The sequence below is a fragment of the Leucoraja erinacea genome, chromosome 10 (assembly GCF_028641065.1).
Source record: "Leucoraja erinacea ecotype New England chromosome 10, Leri_hhj_1, whole genome shotgun sequence".
In the NCBI taxonomy this organism is placed as follows: domain Eukaryota; kingdom Metazoa; phylum Chordata; class Chondrichthyes; order Rajiformes; family Rajidae; genus Leucoraja; species Leucoraja erinaceus.
Window position 1 is genome coordinate 45352942 of NC_073386.1, and position 18746 is coordinate 45371687.

Below are 18746 nucleotides of genomic sequence, written 5' to 3' on the forward strand. Positions count from 1 at the left end.
TTGTCACTGAAAACTAGAAATAACATGACCACAAGTTATATAATTTAATAAAATGTTTTCTGGTTTCTGCTTGCACATTTCCAAACAAACTTTTAATTGGTTCTCTAGTTCCCGATAAAATCCACATTATTACTAATTTGGCCTGCTCAATACAGATAGTATTCCCTTATTCATCAGCCTGTGTTATATCCAATTCACGCTTTAGAAACACACATTAAAGTCGAAGTACATGGACTGTAGTGTTGAGGTGACAAATTGCAAATGTGACTTAAAACCAACTTTCTGTTTTGAAATTCATCAAGCACTTCAAGGTTGGGTAGGGATTTCTTCCAGTGTTCTGGATTATCTTCCTCTCTCTAACAACGTCACCAGAATAGAATCGCTGGTTATTCGATGTCACTAATAGAATCTTGCGGATTGAAAAGTATCTTAAAGATGGTCTTAAAGTGGTGATGAGGTAATCAATTCAAACGAACCATATTCAGCACGCGTTTCAAATGAGAAGCATCATTTTAAAAGGAAAGGGGGAAAAAAATGGTCAATAAAAGAATGATTTTCTATATTTACCCTGACCAGGACGCAATTTTAGCCGAAGGACCTGCCACTTTCGCACTCTTGAGCTGTGATTCTAGACTGGTAACTCTGTGAATGAGCTTCTTTATTTCTGTGTTGGACCCCGTCGTTGGTTGGCAATGGTCACCTCCATCAGACTGCCAGGCCTCGTCATCATCTTCCTGCTCATCAAGCTGCAATGCCTCAAATACATCACCTTGTGCAATGTTCTGCAGTCTCTCGAGGCTGGAGGCATAATCACTAGTCTCTGAGAAGGAGCGGATTTGAGACTGCAAGCTCCGGATGACCTTGTCAGATTCAGTCAGTTGTGCTTTGAGGTCATCGACATGTTGGTGCAGTATGGCAATGTCATTAAACTTTCCATCATCTTCATAAGTAAGCTCCCTCCTCAGGCAAGACTTCATTGACTGTGGAAGGGAAAAGACAGGGTGGGAGGCAGAGGAGCGTTGTTTCCCGAGGGTAGAGTTTTGCTGGGCCATTTTCTTCTTTGGGTACAATTGTTCTTGCAAATCAACTTCACCGTAGTCTGCATTAGGAAATAATACAATGAGTTAGTTTATTTTTTTCTTGCATACAGTTAATTCCTCTTTGTTATGTTACAATTTGTACTTATTTTTATTTACTCTTCTTTGAACTGCAACATGCCATAGATATCTCTGATTATTTTGCCCACAAGACTGTATGCCTGGGCCTGTGTCTGCATGTGTTTTTGCATGCTTCAATATCTGTGGATTACTTGAACATAACAGTTCAATCTTTCCCTTACTCAATACTTTGGCTATAAAACGGAAATTTCACAGCTTAACAAGATGGTACATCACTATAAACTTAGTTTTGTGCCCTATATAGGTTGTGATAACCATCAACTTTTCTAGCACTTCTGAGTTATTAAATAGCTTTTACAAACTCTTTCAATTATGTATTAAAAATCCAGCAGTCTTTGTGTGGTGAAACAAAAATGTTATATATAACTGTATGATACAAAATTGTGCAAAAAATATTTTATCCACTAACAGATCTTCACCATCATTGGACCAAATGCAGGTAGGTGGGACCAGTGTAGCTGGGACATGTTGGCCAGTGTGGGCAAGTTGGGCCGAAGTGCCGTTTTCCACACTATATCACTCTATAATTGTGTTTTTGTTTTAAAAAGGCATTAGACTTTAGAGATACAGCGTGGAAACAGGCCCTTCGGCCCACCGAGTCGGTGCTGACCAGCGATCAGCCGGTACACTGGCACTTTCCCTACACTCTAGGGACAATTTTCAATTTTACAGAAACCAATTAACCTGCACATCTTTGAGTGTGGGAGGAAACCAGAACACTCGGAGAAAACCCACGTGGTCACAGGGAGAACGTACAAACGCTGTACAAGGCACAACTCATAGTCATGATTGAAACGGTAAGGCAGCAACTTTGTGCCGCCTCAAGTTGTGCAGCAAAAACAATTATCCAAACAATCAATTTCAGTGAATTCAATAAGTTAATGCATTGATTGATGCAGCACGGATGAGGCCTATTTGCCAGGAATCTGAGAGAGGCAGCACAAGACCAGCCTGTAAATGTAGTCAGTGTTGACTATAAAACTGTGAAGTCACTAAAAATAAAAGGATCATTTGTTCATTGGGTTATTATTATCTAACATTTTGATAGAAAGACATATAACACTCTACAATAAGATCGTTTTGGTTTATTTATCTTTTTCCTATCCTTTCCCAATTCAAATTAAGGTATTGTCAGGCCCCACATGGGATTAGCATTTTACTGACTTGCATCATTTACATGATCATCTACATTTACATAATGTGGTCACCCCAAAATTTCCCTCGGAAGGCTTGGAAACGTGGAGAAAATATAGCAAGAAAAATTTAAAGGTAGGACTTAAATATTATTTGTAATTCTTTCACTTCTTGCTCTCTGAGTTCATAGCCTGGCTGGCAGGAAAAGCAGTGGTAATCATGTCTAGGTACGTATCTCTGGACATTTTATTGCCAATTCATTGGGTCAGCTTCAGATTCAGCCTGGGTGGGATGTCTCAGTTAAATTTACTTCAGTCCCAGCTACACTATGTTTGCCTGAATTTAAACTTGTCAATAATATATCCCATCTCTCCGAAACAAATTTACTTGTCCTAATGTCCACCTAATGTTCTCCATCCAAATAAAGTGTCCCCATTCCTTAGGGAAGCTTTCAGTTTCACCAGCCCTTGCGCAGCCTATGTGTAGGAAGCAATTGCGGATATTGGTTTAAGCAAAGATAGACACAAAAAGCTGGGGTAACTCAGCGGGAGAGGCAGCATCTCTGGAGGGAAGGAATGGGTGACGTTTTGGGTCGAGACCCTTCCACAGCCTATCATGGGTTCTCTTCTGATTGTGGTCTCTCTCCTTTCTCCCAATCACCAGGGATTTTTTTCCCCACTGCCTTTTGACAGCCTATTTATTTTGCCAGTCATTTGGTGAGATGTGGTTTAGGTTGTCAGAATCTGAGCAAATCTGTTTTTTTAAGAACCTTGGCTATGTTTTCCCCCATTAACCACACCTTTGCTCCCTCCAAGCTTCATCTAATGAAACCTGGGTCGTTATTATTAATGAAACACCCCCAAAAGGAGAACATAGCAAGATGAAGCATCATTCATAAATACAACCAAATTATCAGATCATTAATTAATTGTTCGAATCACTTACTTTGTTGCAAAATACCTCAGTGTTCTCTGAATACACTCTGCATTCGAGGACAACCAGGTGGTATTATGTCCAGTGCAGAGACTGTCCATTTATACACCAGTGGAAACAATTATTTTTGGCGATGCCAGAAAATTAATGTTTGAAATACCAAGCTTTGCTATAACTTTCTTTTAAACTGCCATGACTGAAATGTTCCCTGTTTGTCTTCTGATGTGAGAGAGGTGGGATCATGTCATAAAGGATTGCTTGTGGTAGGGATGATGTCGTGGAATGACCCGAGGTCATTTAGATATTATAACTTATAACTAATCACGTATTGTCTTTCTACTGACTGGATAGCACGCAACAAAAGCTTTTCACTGTACCTCGGTATACATGACAATAAATGAAACTGACTGAAACTGACTAACTAGCCCCCCTCCCCTCCCATTTTGTTAAAGTGCTGTTGTTAAACTCTTCAAAACATCCAAATTCCACACTACTTCATCTCCCCGTCTCCCTGTAAATATCAATCCCGATTAATTCTATTTCTCTTTTATTCCATTTCATCCACTGTAGCTGTAATTAGCTTGACTAAGTAATATTCATTTTTTGTTACAACATAGAAGGCCATTCGACAACTTGCACCTATCCCAGCTGTTAGAGTAATCCCATTTACTTCCATGTAACCTGTTCTCTCTAGTATACCCATTAACTCCCCACTATACTATAACCAATTAACCTAATAGTATGATTCTGCAATGTGGGTGGAAAACTGAGCACCCAGAGAAAGCACGGGTGATCACAGGAAGAATGTGCAAAACATTTCATGGACAGTACCCGAGGTTGGGAATGCACCTGGGTCGTGTGGCTCTGCAGTAGTAGCTGTGCATCACACGGCCCTTAAATAGAATCATGTTCAATGAAAACTCTGCAGTGCAGGACAGTAACAGGCCAATTGGCACAACTCGTCCATGTCTCTAAAAATGCCCCTTCTAAGCTAGTCCGATATGATCTAATTTGGCCCCTATCCCTATACCTGTCAAAATGTCTTTTAAACTGATCAGATTAAACCTCATCTGCCATTTCTCCACCCAATTCTGTAGCTGATCTATATCCCAGTGTATTTATTGACAGTGTTCCTCACCGTTCGCAACTCCACCAATTTTGCCGTTGTGTGCACGTTTACAAATCAACACATCTACATTTACATTCAGTTGTTTCTATATATCACAAACCATAGAGATCCCAGCACAGATCCCTCCAGATCTGTAATGCAGTATGAGAGCCTGCTGACATACTGCATTACAGCATGGTACGGCAGCTGCACCATGGCAGACAGGGAGAGGCTTCAGAGGGTAACTAGGTCAGCACAGAAGATCATTGGCTGCCCTCTCCCCTCCCTGATGGATATTTACACCTCCCGCTGCCTTAGCAGGGCAAAGAATATCATCAAGGACAGCTCCCATCCTGCGTTTGGACTGTTCGACCTGCTGCCCTCTGGAAGGCGCTATAGGTGCATCAAATCTAGGACAAATAGACTCATGAATAGTTGTTTTCTGAAAGTCATAACTACTCTTAATTCACACATGCACTGACTTCACAGCCCAACACCCGGACTTCCATCTATTCTATCCACGTACTGAAATTTGGAACTGTAATGTGTATTGTAACTGTAATTTTTAATATTTAAAACTTTTTTTAAAATATTTAATATAATCTTTAAACATCTGCCTAAGAATGCTACCTATTCATCCTTCACCATTTTGCCTTTATAGATATGTATATAGCGCCGCAGAATTGTGCACCTATCCCCCCCCCCCCCCCCCTTTTGTTTTGTTTTCTGTTTCTTGTTTTTTGTGCTAAATTATATGTATGCACTGAGTACGAGCTGCTTTTAATCTCATTGTACATGTATAGTGACAATAAATGGCATATCATATCTGTCTATCTTCACTGGTCACAGACCTCCAGCCAGATAACACCTTTCTATCACAATCCTATGTCCTCCATGAGTAAGCCAGTTCAAGTCACTGGAGATCCCATGCATCATTATCTAAATCAGTCTACCACGAGGGACTTTATCAAATAGTAGATACAAGGAGCTACAGATACAAAAAAAGACACAAAAGGCTGGGGCAACTCAGAGGGTCATGCCGCATCTCCAGAGAACATGGATAGGTGATGTTTTGTGTCGGGACCCTTCTTCAGACAGTGCCAGAGGGCATTGAGATCTTCCCGGTGGGGGATGAAGGTGGAAAGGGACTGGGCTGGACACCCATGGTAAAGATTAGTTTAGTCTAGAGGTGGAAACAGGCCCACTGGGTCCGTGTCGAACAGCGATCCCCGCACATTAACACTATCCTACACCCATTAGGGACATTGTTTACATTTACCAAGCCAATTAAGCTACAGACCTGTACGGCTTTGGAGTGTGGGAGGAAACTGAAGATCGTGGAGAAAACCCAATCAGGTCACGTGGAGAACGTACAAACTCCATATAGACAGCATCCGTAGTCGGGATCGAACTCGGGTCTCCGGCGCTGCATTTGCTGCAAGGCAGCAACTCTACTGCTGCTCCACCGTGACCGCCACCGTTAGGCAGTGGGGCCCAAGAAACAGAAAGTTATTGACGAATTGAAGGGCATGTGAAGTGTCTCAGATGTAGGATAGAAGTGACTGGACAAGGATGGAGACAGGATGGGATGGAAGATAGAAAGGATGGAATGAAGATATTTGGAGATGAATTCTAGGAGGGAGAGCGGGCAAAAACAATGGGTCTGCCAGGACATTCCTGTTTGTGGATATTGGAAAAGACATAGAAGCGGGCAATGATAAGGTTGGAGGCTATGCAGGGGAGATGATCAGAGTTGGGATACGATGGCCTGAAGAAGAAGGCCCCCAATCTGAAACGTCACCCATCCATGTTCTCCAGAGATGTTGCCTGACCCACAGAGTTTCTTCTGCACTTTGGGACTTTATCACATGCTTTACTAAAATCCATGTAGACAATATCCACAGCCTTATCTACATTGATCACCTTTGTCTCTTCAAAAGTATCACACATGATCGTAAGACATGACCTGCCACAGACAGAACTATACAGACTGTCCCTAACTATCTCATTATTTTCCAACTGGGAGCGAGCATATCCTGAATAAACCTCTTCAATAGCTTCCACTCCACCAGCGTGAGGCTCATGGAGTATGGGAGGAAACCGGAAGTCTTTGGAGTATGGGAGGAAACTGAAGATCTTGGAGAAAACCCACGCAGGGCACGTGGAGAATGTACAAATTCTGTGAGATCTATAATTTCCTGAATTATCTCTACTTCCCTTCCTAAGCAACGGAATAACATTGACTGCTCTCCAGTCTTCCAGAACCTTGCCTATGGCTGGAGAAGGTACAAAGATCTTCATTAAGACCCCTACAATCTCATCTCTTGGTTCTCTATATCTGGGATAGATTCCATTAGTTCTGGGGATTTATCCACCTTAATGATCTTTAAGAGCTCCACACTATCTTCTCTTGATCTCGAATTGTCTTTGCATAAATTGCTGTCTGCACTACCCTCCGTTTACTCCTTGGTGAAGACAGATGCAAAGTACGCGTTTCTCACCTCGCCTACATCTTCTGACTCCAAGCATAATCTTATCCTCTTTTATCCTTGTGGTCCCACTCTCTTGTTTTTAATATATGTATAAAAATCCTTGGGATTTCCTATAATCCGACTTACCTATGACATTTCATAGCCCCTTTTGGTCCTTCTAATTGCCTCGTTCCTTTCACCTTTCTTTATATTCCTCAAAGGCCATGTGATGAGACTTATGGAGTTATGATCACTGTTCCCAAAATGCTCTTGAATATACCAGTCACCTGGCCAGGCTTGTCTCCCAATACAAAGTCCAGTATGATCCCTCATCAAGTTGGACTAAGCACAGAGTGTTTCAGGAAATTCTCTTGGATACATCTAACAAATTCAGCCCCATCTAAGATTTTTGCACTGAGGATGTCCCAATCAATATTGGGAAAGTTAAAGTTGCCAATTACAACAGCCCCGTTGCTTTTGCAGTTTTCCGTAATCTATCTGAAGGTTTATTAGGAGGTCTATAATAAATCCTATTATAGCAATGACACCTTTCTTGTTTTTGAGCTCTATAAAGTGGACAAACATTGATGGTCAATAAAGAGGAAGTGCTATTAGCAATTTATTATGATGGAGGCCTGCTGATGAGGAAGATGAGGATCCAATTATATACTGTCGAGCAGAGACCCAATTCAGCAGGTCCTATTAGTAAATATCAGCTCTCCATTTACAAAGTGTGAACTCAAATTTCTACTCTTGGGTACTGTAACACATTGGAGAAAGCTAGGAAGGATGACCGACCAAGCTTCTGGGTCTCCCTTTGCAGATCATCCTTCATGCTGGAACTACTTAGCACAATGCAACATTCACTTAAGTAAACTAGAGTCTCCATCACAGAGATGTTCCTGTCTTTACCTGGACTACTGGCCTCTTCTCTTTCAGCTTCATTTTCACTTCTTCCGCAAGTTTCATAACCGAGGTCCTGCAAGTCCACTTGCACCTGTTTATTGTCCTGCTCCACTGATGATTCAGCTGGGGAATGTACAAACATCACAATAAGAGGGAAGAACTAAAAGTCATAGTCAAGAAGCAACATTCAGATCTGTAGGTTTCCCCAGTACCCTGGAATTTAAATAACCTATTAGAGAATAACGTATTATTCCTCAGTGGCTTGTCATCCCAGTATTCTGTTGGTCAATTATGCAGAAGAAATACAGATAAACCCGTCATCATATCAACAAGTCATCAAACTAAGCTGCTGACATGCTACCAATATCTTGCCACCTTTCTCATCATGTGGATACCCGATTAATAATGTACCTCACTTATTGCAAGAAGAGCCTTATGGGACACTGTCAAATGGGCTCCAAGGTTCCATTTAAACATCCAAGACACTTCCCAAAAAATTAATTGTCTCATGCATTTATCTGTATAAATCTATGTTGATTTTTCGAATTAGTTTCTCTATCGTAGTCCATATTATGGACTAGAAGTGGCAGCACTAATGTCCTTTTGAAATAGAACATTATGTTTCCCAAATTGTCATTGTGGTTTCAAAGATTTGTTTAGGTTAGCGCCTCAATTAATTTGAATCCGAACTGTTCAAAGGAACGATTTAGATAAAAACATGAAAGGCATGATTCGTAAGTTTGCAGATTACATTAAACTTGATGGTATTGTAGACAGTGAAGATGGTTATCAAAAATTACAGCAGGATCCGTATAAACTGGGTAAGTGTGGTGAAGAATGGCTAATGTAGTTTAATGCAGGCAAAGTGTGAAGTGATGCATATTGGGAAGTTAAACTGGGGCAGAACCTTCGCAGTGAATGGTAGGGTCCTAGGGAGGTTGTAGAGTAGAGGGAGCTAGTAGTACATGTGCACAGTTACACAGTTTCCTGAGAGTGCTCTCACATGTAGATAGGGTGGTAAAGGAGGCTTTTGGTACATTAGCCTTCATCAATCAAAGTATTGAAACTAGATGTTGGGACATAATGATACAGTTGTACAAGATGTTAGCGAGGCTGCATTTGGATTATTGTGTTCACTTTTGCACACCCTGCTATAGGAAGGATGTCATTAAGCAAGAAAGAGTGCAGGGAAGCTTTACGAGGATGTTGCCAGACCTTGGGGGCCCGAGTTATAGAGAGATTGGGGCACCTAGAATGTTATTCCTTGGAGTGCAGAAGGCTAAGGGCTGATCTTATAAAGGTGCAAAACATCATGAGGGGATTTGATAGGGTGTGAGCACATAGTCTTTTACCCAGTGCAGGAAAATCAAGAAGAAGAGGATGTAGGTTTATGATGAGAGGAGAAAGATTTAATAGACACCTGAGGGGGGCAAGTTTTTTACTCAGCAGGTGGTGGGTACATAGAATGAGCTGCCAGAGGAAGTAATTGTGCCAGATACAATAACAACATTTAAAAGGCACTTGGATAGGTATGTGGATAGGAAAGGTTCAGATGGATATGGAACTAGCTTAGTTGGAGAAACTTGGTCAGCATGGGTGAATTGAATTGTACGGCCTGTATCCATGCTTTTTTTTTCTGTAAATGTAAAGTTGGACAGTTTGGAGCAAGGCCTTAAATGTTAAGGATATGTTTTAGTTTAGTTTCCATTTTGATTATAAATCTGAGGGAAATTGGACCCTCCTGTAGGACATTGGTTTGATTTTGCTAGCAAGTACTGAGGTTAAAGGGGAGCAGAACCTAGGATGCACCCAGATCCTCCATAACCTTTGAATGCGACCCACAAGATGCCCACAAATAGGCTGGTGTGCTGAAACTGTGAAACAAGGAATGTAAGATACATTCCTTTGGCAATAATGAATGACAGCACTGCATGAGAAGGAACTGGCTTCCAAGATAACCAGGGGCTTGTGATTTTTGGAAGAAAAGTGCACAGAGGAGTTGTTATAAAACAGAGCTAATTTTTTATCCAAGTAGTTGATTGTAATCAACAGGACATCGACCAACCATTTACAATTAATGCGTTTCCTCACAGGGCCAAAAGATTTACAAACACATACAAAAGGGAAATCCACTCCCGAGTCCCTCATTCCCCAACCATCCAATTACTTCTGAGGAACTAATGGGCCTTTATATTAAGGTTGAGGCTGATGTGTTAATGCACAACACAACAAAAGACAATGGCAGATAACCATGTTAGCACAATACACAAGGACTTTGTTCTTGATAAGCTGAGATGATACATACTGAGTAGGTCTTTGTACTGCTGCAACTGGTTGTCCTGGGCCTTTACAGTTGCCTCGGTCACTACGAGTTTCTCCTGTAATTCCTTGTTCTGTTGTCTGTACTCAGCCAGCTTGGTTTGAAACGGGTTGGATTGCTGTCCAAGCACCCCATGATGCCACGGACTGACATCATGCAAAACTAATCCAACCTAGATAGTAGCACAAAAGGAGAAAAGTTAAAGAGAAATCACAGAGAATAAACCACATAAGAGTATTTTATAGCAATCAATAGGTAGAAATACATTTTAGGGATACAGTAAAATCAGTTACTAATTACTCGTGCAGTTTACTTCAGTCTCTTTCTGATGATGCTGCGATACATTTGTCATGATCCAGTCCCTACTCCTTGTATTGTTCTACAGATATAAGCCCAGTCCATGTGTATTCAGAGGTCACCGAGGAGAGCCTGAATTAACATCTAGCTGACACCGAGACACTTGGTAATTGTGAAAGGATGTCAAAGGAGCTCTGAAAGCATAATAGACACAAAATGCTGGAGCAACTCAGCGGGACAGGCAGCATCTCTGGAGACAAAGAATGGGTGACGTGTCGACCCTTTCAGTTTAGCTTCGGTTTAAACCAGCATCTGCAGTTCCTTCTTACACATTTCATCTGAAAGCATAATTGCTTTTTCAACATCCTAGCCATAAACCAAATGAACCATCATTGCTGTCAGGGAGATTAGCCAACTCAGCATAGATCCAGGATTGAGCCCCAAAATGTGCCTAGTCTGCATGGCACTGTGCACTCATGAAGGAGAACAAATACACTTACCAAATATGGGGATACTAATGTTTATTATAAGCCATTTTGTATATCCTCAAATCAACAGAATGCTGAAAATGAGATGTTAGTTAGACATTAAATAACTTCTGTTTATTAATAGAACTACAGATTCACGTCCCTTGTGACTGTTAGTTGCCATGTGGCACTTATCACAAAATTTAAAACACCTGTATTGGATTGGTTTGAACAGTACACAGTTAGTTCATCATAAACTCTAAATTCCCAGTTTTAGTTTTGCCCATGGGTGCTCTCTGTGTGGAGTTGAAATATCTTTTCTGAAACCACCTGGTTTCCCTCAGCTGCTCTGGTTTTGTCCCACATTGCAAAGATGTTTGTAGGATAATCACTCACTGTAAATTAGCCTTTAAGATAGGTTAATGGCTAAAGGAATTATTGAGGAGCTGACGGGTGTGATGAAGAGTGGATGCAGGGTTACAGGGAAATAAGGAGATGAGGAAAGGGACAAATTGGTGTCAGGGTATGAAAGCACCCAAAGTTATGGCAGATTATTATCAAAAGTGTCAATTTGAAAACTAACCATGTCTATGTTACAGCACAACATCTTAAGGAAATTCAGCACACAAAAGTTGGAAATCATCCACGAGGAAACAAAAGCTCTAAACTTGGATTTTGAATCAAATCTTAATCCTCAGACACATGACAATGATAAACAAGCCATGCATATTGCATTGACTTATTTGTGGTGAATACGTCATAAAGCACTGTATAGAAGATGTTACTTTCATTAGAATACATCACAAATCCAAATACATTTCAGAATGTTTAAATCCATTTTCTTCTCTCTAGATTAGCATGTTTCCATCTCTCAGGCTTGATGTAGGGTCCCTCGTCTCTAACATTTTTCACTTTCTGTATTTATATCATGTTAGCCCATTTTATCTTATTTTCTTGTACATCTGGGCTCCCAAGCAGGTTCCACAAACTTACCATTGACAACATGTGCACAAATCAATGTGATGTCACTGACATCTCCATCATTCTACACATGCCTCCCCCACCCGTTCTCCTATTGAAATTATCCTACAAATGTTTGACCTGCTGAGTTTCCCTAGCATTTTCTGTATTTATTTTGTGACTGCAAGCTAAAAAATAGGAAAGGCTGTATGTTACTTTGTTTAAAAGGGTGCATGTGCCAACTGTTAATTCGAATGGGCACCAGCAGTTGAAGTAGCAACTGTGATCTTTAGAGACATTGTCATCTGATTACTACGGGGAGGTTACATGGAAACAGTTTTTTTCCCCTACGCTTTTTAAATCCAAGATGGCTCTTCCTCGTTTGTCACTTTCCAAAGTAACTTTTAAGTTGTTCTCAAATTCTCGCGTTATAACCAATTTAGCGCCCATAATGCAAATACTGATTCATCACTCATGTTACATCGAATTCATGCTATGGAAACATACGTTATATTAGAACTACCAGTAAAAAGTAGGTTTGGGGATAATGTTTCAAAAAATGGAAAAATGTTCTTTCAATATTTTCATGAAAGAACAAATATGAAAGAAAACCATCCTATCTGACTCAATTACTAGAACAGAGGATCTTATCAACTTACCAGTGTGAATGCCTAACTGATCACACAAGCTAATGAATAATAGCAGCCTCAAGCTTTTCATCCACATTATTTTCACCATGAGCAGACACTGAGAGGAATCAATACACCTTCCAACAAACACCATTAAAATCAAAATGGACAATATATGCACAAGCAGTGTGCGTGTGCTCACATAAACACACATGACTATAATGTTTGGTGAATTAATTTTAAGAAGTGGAGGTGCAAGTTAAAATATTACTGTCAGATATTCATTTTTTTGCTAAATTATTGAAGTAATTACACGTCAGAGGGTTTATTCACACTAACCTGCTGACCAGCATCAGATACATTTGAGGTCCCATTTTTACCCTGTGACAACATCGTTCCAAGGTCAAGTGAATGGGGTCTGGCCCGCTTTGTCCCTCGGTCACACTGATGCATGTCTGCCTTCAAGGGCTGAGTTAGGCCGATCTCAAACTTAAGTCGTTCAATTTCTTTGGCCATATTGACAATGAGCTCTGGATTGAAATGTTTTTCTCCAGTCTGGGAAGAGTTGAGCTCCAGCTGTTCTTTCAGGAGACTGATAATTGTTTCCGAGTTTTGTAATTTCACAGTTAGCTTTATGATCTCCTCTCTGAGGCCCCATATATCAAGGCTGTCCTTCTTTGCGTCTGTCCCCTGTCCCTGCAACGCAAGATACTCTTCCACGCTGTTGTTCTGTTCTGCATTCTCCAAAGTCTGATTATGTAATGGCCTATCAATAAATGAAGGTAGATTAAAATGAATGCCATCATCAGTTTAATGCTATGTTATGACAGTGCTATGACAGTCTGGCAACATGATTAAACTATTTCAAATCTTTTTTACTTAAATACCATTTAAAATACATGAAAGACTATGATAATCAAGAACATCAACAAATATCTACCCCTCCCTCTGTCATGTCCCTGATATTGCAGACAATCAACAATCCACACATTCAAAGGTTTCGTTGGAATTGGTTTGACAAATCATAAACTGTGTTCCCACCTTCTGTCAGTCACCAGGCTTGTGAAATATATTGATTCACTTCCCCAAATACACCATGAAAATGAAAATTGCTATGTGGTCAGATGGACCTTGCAATGGGTTAACATTTATTCAGTACATTGAAAACAGTTAATGGTTCACAGAGACAGCTTGCAACTGAACAGTACCATACCTTATTCTGAAACGATCATCATCGGAAACTGTTTCTCCTCAACTGCTGGATGTTCAATTTAGAGTCCTCACAAACATCTGTGTTTCCTTCTGTATATCTAGTTTATTTAATGTGATCAGTTGACCTATTGTCTCTCGATGAGTCACTTACCAAACCCCTCCCCCATACCTCCTCCTTACAAGTAAATTGGCCCAGTCCAGTTTATTTCATTGTTTAATTAGATGATCCATTAACATGATTAGAGATAGAAGTGAGAGGTATGGTTGTACATGGAAACTAGGGAATTAGTTCTGAGTTCTAAACTTGTTACATTATTTATTAAATGAATAGTCCGTGGTATAGAATATTTATTTAATATTCAATCAGCACAATGATCCACTCCACAATGGCACAGATATGTCAGTAAATGTCATGCAAAATGCTGGTGTTTATCAATATTCCGACGTGTAACTTAGAACATCAAGATTTCCACAAATATGTATAGTTATAAGCTGGCAACTGGTCAAAGTCCAATACTGGAATCCTGATGGAGATTAGAAGGGGACAGGATTTTGCTACAAATGCCCCACGCTTGCTAAAGAATTCAGTGCCAGGCAAATGGAAGAACAACTGGCTTTCCCCCCTTGTTTTTAATGGAAGTGAATGGATAAAGCAGCCTTCAGAAGATGTCTTTAAGGGAGAAAATGGTTAGATCGCAGTGTAAAAAATAAACTTTTTAATCCTCCAAGAATATTCTTATAATTTTAATTTGTAATATTTTGAAGGCTTATTAAATTTCTTATACTTAATGGTATTTAGGTTTTAATGATGAATTGGTGTTTTTTTTCAGGATGTAAAGAGGCTTCTCAGGAATATGGATAGGCTGAGTGCCAGCAGATGAAATATAACTTGGGAAAATTGTGAGGTCATCCACATTGGTGAATTAATAAGAAAAGCAGAGTATTTATAAATGGAGAGAGATGTGCAGTCGCTGTTGTGCAAAGTGAAACAGGTGAGCTTGGCAGCCTGAGTACAAGGAGTTTAGAACAAAGGTTCACAGCGTCACAACAAAAGGTTGGCTATGATCAATAGACAATAGACAATACGTGCAGGAGTAGGCCATTTGGCCCTTTGAGCCAGCACCGCCATTCTATGTGATCATGGCTGATCATCCCCAATCAGTACCCCGTTCCTACCTTCTCCCCATATCCCCTGACTCCGCTATTTTTAAGAGCCCTATCTAGCTCTCTCTTGAAAGCATCCAGAGAACCCGCCTCCACTTCCTTCTGAGGCAGAGAATTCCACAGACTCACCACTCTCTGTGCGAAAAAGTGTTTCCTCGTCTCCATTCTAAATGGCTTACTCCTTATTCTTAAACTGTGGCCCCTGGTTCCGGACTCCCCCAACATCGGGAACATGTTTCTTGCCTCTAGCGTGTCCAAGCCCTTAACAATCTTATATGTTTCAATGAGATATCCTCTCATCCTTCTAAACTCCAGAGTGTATAAGCCCAGCTGCTCCATTCTCTCAGCATATGACAGTCCCGCCATCCCGGGAATTAACCTTGGAAACCTATGTTGCACTCCCTCAATAGCAAGAATGTCCTTCCTCAAATTAGGGGCCCAAAACTGCACACAATACTCCAGGTGTGGTCTCACTAGGGCTCTGTACAACTGCAGAAGGACCTCTTTGCTGCTATATTCAATTCCTCTAGTTATAAAGGCCAACATGCCATTCGCTTTCTTCACTCCCTGCTGTACCTGCACGCTTACTTTCATAGACGATGTACAAGGACCCCCAGATCCCTTTGTACTTCCCCTTCTCCCAACTTGACGCCATCAAGTTGAAGAGAAATGTGTTCTCTCAGAAGTTGATGAACTAAGATTCTCTACACAAAAAGGGTTGTGGAGGCTTAGTTATTGTATTCATTCCAAAACAATATTAACACATTTCTAGGAATCAAGGGATACAGCAGTAGTGCAGGAAGATGGCATTGAGGTGGATGATTATGTATGATCTTGTGTAAGATACAGCAGGCTCAAAGAACAGGATGACCTACTCCTACTTAATACTTTCTTATACATTGTTTCAGTGTTTTAACATTATATGGGTTTTAAATATTTTTTAACATCCCATTTTGTTTGTTTTCAAAGTCTAAAAAAAATATTTTTTAATTAATGCTTCAGAATATCTCAAACTGTTAGTTTGTGCGTATTAGTGCTACGACAGTCTGGCAATGTGATTTAGTCAGCTGTCAACATCTGTTCTCTATTCTTTGGAGGTGGAGCTTAGTTTAGCTGCTCCAGAAATTCCACCGCTGTGCAGCAGGCCCTTTTTCTGATGGAGGCATTCTCACTGTGTCTGCCTGCATGGAGGGTTGCCAAAGTATAAGCCCATTTTTTGGTTCACATGTCAAAGGTGGCCAATATAACTCCCTTCTTTTTGCAACGCGAGTGAATTTGCCATAAACCACTGAGAAGTTCTGACAGTGGTTAATTAATTCTTCCTTATTGATTGTACCATTGCTTTGCCACCCATCATTGGATATTATTTAATCTAAATGCAGGAACAATTTTTTAAACAGCAAGAGAAAATCTCTGGGAAATATTATGTCCATATTGTGCTGTGATTAACATACCACCTCAGGACTTCTAACCTTTTCTAGCATTAGTTGTATCTTTACATTAGCAGTGTTTGTTAATTTGAAATTTGCTGTCTTTTCAAAATACAAACTGCTTATTAGAAAACTCATGCCTCATTAGTTGGCAGGATCTAATTTCAGAGCTGGTCAGTCAGCTATCAAATCTATTGAGCAACTGACATTGACATATTTCGGACTATAGGGTGGTCATGGGTTATGACAAACTGGCAGGAATGTAGAGATGAGGCCAGGATTATATCAACCTTTATCTTATTCAATGGCAGTGTAGGCTGGCGGGTCTCGTTTTTATGTTCTTATGTAAATGACTGCCGGCAATAATGAATAGTCTTACTACTTGTGGTCTATCTATAGTAAAATTATGAGCAAACATTTGCAATATCACAGATGCAGGGGAAAAATAAGTCATGTGCTACTGATATTTCAAATTGCATATTTCATTGTTAACGATAAAGGAAAAGATGAAAATGCTCAAATTAGTTCAGTAGCAGATTGGTTGAGGTGAGGAGACAATATTGGTGTTTGGAAGGTTATGGAATTGGATACTCAATTTAATCAAATGGGCAGGGCTTTGAACAGTCAATTTCAGCCTGGAAATATCCTTTGATATCCTCATAATATCCACTGCACGAGTGGTTTAAGTTAAGGTGGTAGATCAGCAAGTGGAGGTGCTGACAGGAACTGATGGGAAGACAAAGTTTATGACAAGTAAGTCTCAAAGGAAGGGCAAGCAGTAACAGGTTAATGAACACGGTGAGCCTGAAGAGACAACATGTGTTTATTTCAATGCAATGAGTATTATAGGTAAAGTGGATGAACCTGCAGCCTGGATGAGTGCAAGGTACAATGATGTTGTGGTCATTACAGAGACTTGGTTGCGAGAGGGACAGGACTGGCAGCTCAACATTCCATGCTTTCCACATTTCAGATGTGATGGAGATGGAGCTAAAAGAGGTGGAGGATTTGCAATACTAATCAGAAAGCATGTCGCTGCTGCACTCAGAATGGACAGTTCATCAACAGAAAATTCATCCATTGAGGCTATATGGGTACAGCGCCATAGAAAGAAAGGAGCATTCAGTCTGATGGGGTTATATTATAGATCTCCTAATAGCCAGTGAAAGATAGACATATGTAGACAGATTATAGAAAGATGTAAAAGCAACAGTATTGATGTATTTGGTGACTTTAACTTCAATATTGACTTGGACTTTTCTTAGTGCAAGAGGCTTTGAGGGCAGAATTTGTTAGGTGCATCCAGGTGGGTTTCCTGAAACTGCGTGGATTATCGAACTGGAGGAGGAACCATTTTGGACCATGAACTGGGAAACAGGCATGGAAAGGTGACTGACATTTCCGTGGGAGGGCATTTTGGGGAAGGTAATCACAATTCCTTGGGAATTGATGGGATAAGTTTGGATGAGGGGTGCAGGAGAAGATACCTTTGGTCTAATTATTTTTTGACGTGTCATTTTTAAATCTTAGTTCTGCCAACTGGAAATTTTGAGTGGGCTCGTGGAAGATATTCCAAGATCTATGAATAATAAATCATGCTCCTGGAGAAGGGCAAGGGACAATAACATCTTAACTTGATATGTGTCTGAATCACTTGCTAATAAGTCTAATCTTTTCTGTCTTATAAATGTTAACCTAGAACAATTTGAATGAAGCATCTACATATAATAAAGTAAATATTTACTTCATATGAGGCACTGGTGACTCAATCTGTGACTTCAGCTCCACAAGCTTGTCTTCCATCAGTTTATTTTCTTCCCTCGGTCTCTGCACGTCAAGTTTTGTCTTCTCAACATTGCCCACTGCCTCTGTGCTGGTGACCAACGAATTGTGAAACAAGATGCTGGTGTCCGTTTCTCCAATCTGACTTCTAAATCCAGAATTATTGAAGGATCTCTGTAAAGACAAAAAGATTTATTTGCAACTGAATAAATTACTTGTCACAGTATGAATGGACCCAAGAGAGCAGCTAATCTATGAAACTGGTACATAACGCATCATCAGTCTACATGCTTAAATATCCTCTTTCAAGTTTAATATTCTTGTGAGCCTTGATATTACCAGCCTCTTTTTTTTTTCCTTGTGCAGGATGAAAATATGTAACAACAAATCTAATTTTAGATATGTGTGCTGTGAAGATGCCATAGTTAGAGAAAGAAACATTGCTGAGATTTGTGGTCATGATGTGGTCCAGCTATTTCCACTGGAATTCTACAACTGTGAATATTGTGTGATATAACTTTCAGTTTAGTTGCAAATCCCTCTACTTCAAATAGGTTGCCAGCACTGAGAGCCATGCACAAAGAATGGATTGCAACTTAATGGAATGCAACAACGGAAGCATGCGACAATGGGAAATCAATGACTATTCAGGAAATGAAGCGAGATGAGAAACAAAGAAAAAGAGTCCACCTGATCAAACTGAATGTATCACAAGTTAGCACTGTATAACAGCAAAAAGAGCTGACAAAACATAT

General features: G+C 40.2%; 1 protein-coding gene across 1 annotated transcript in view; it reads right to left on the bottom strand.

The window, feature by feature from the left end:
* The window catches only part of pde4dip (phosphodiesterase 4D interacting protein), a 364533-nt gene that overhangs the window by 65878 nt on the left and 279909 nt on the right, over positions 1-18746 (bottom strand). Inside the window, 5 exon segments of the mRNA XM_055642108.1 lie at positions 568-1099; positions 7737-7853; positions 10036-10222; positions 12743-13169; positions 17954-18165. Of these exon segments, the coding sequence (XP_055498083.1) occupies positions 568-1099; positions 7737-7853; positions 10036-10222; positions 12743-13169; positions 17954-18165 (1475 nt within the window).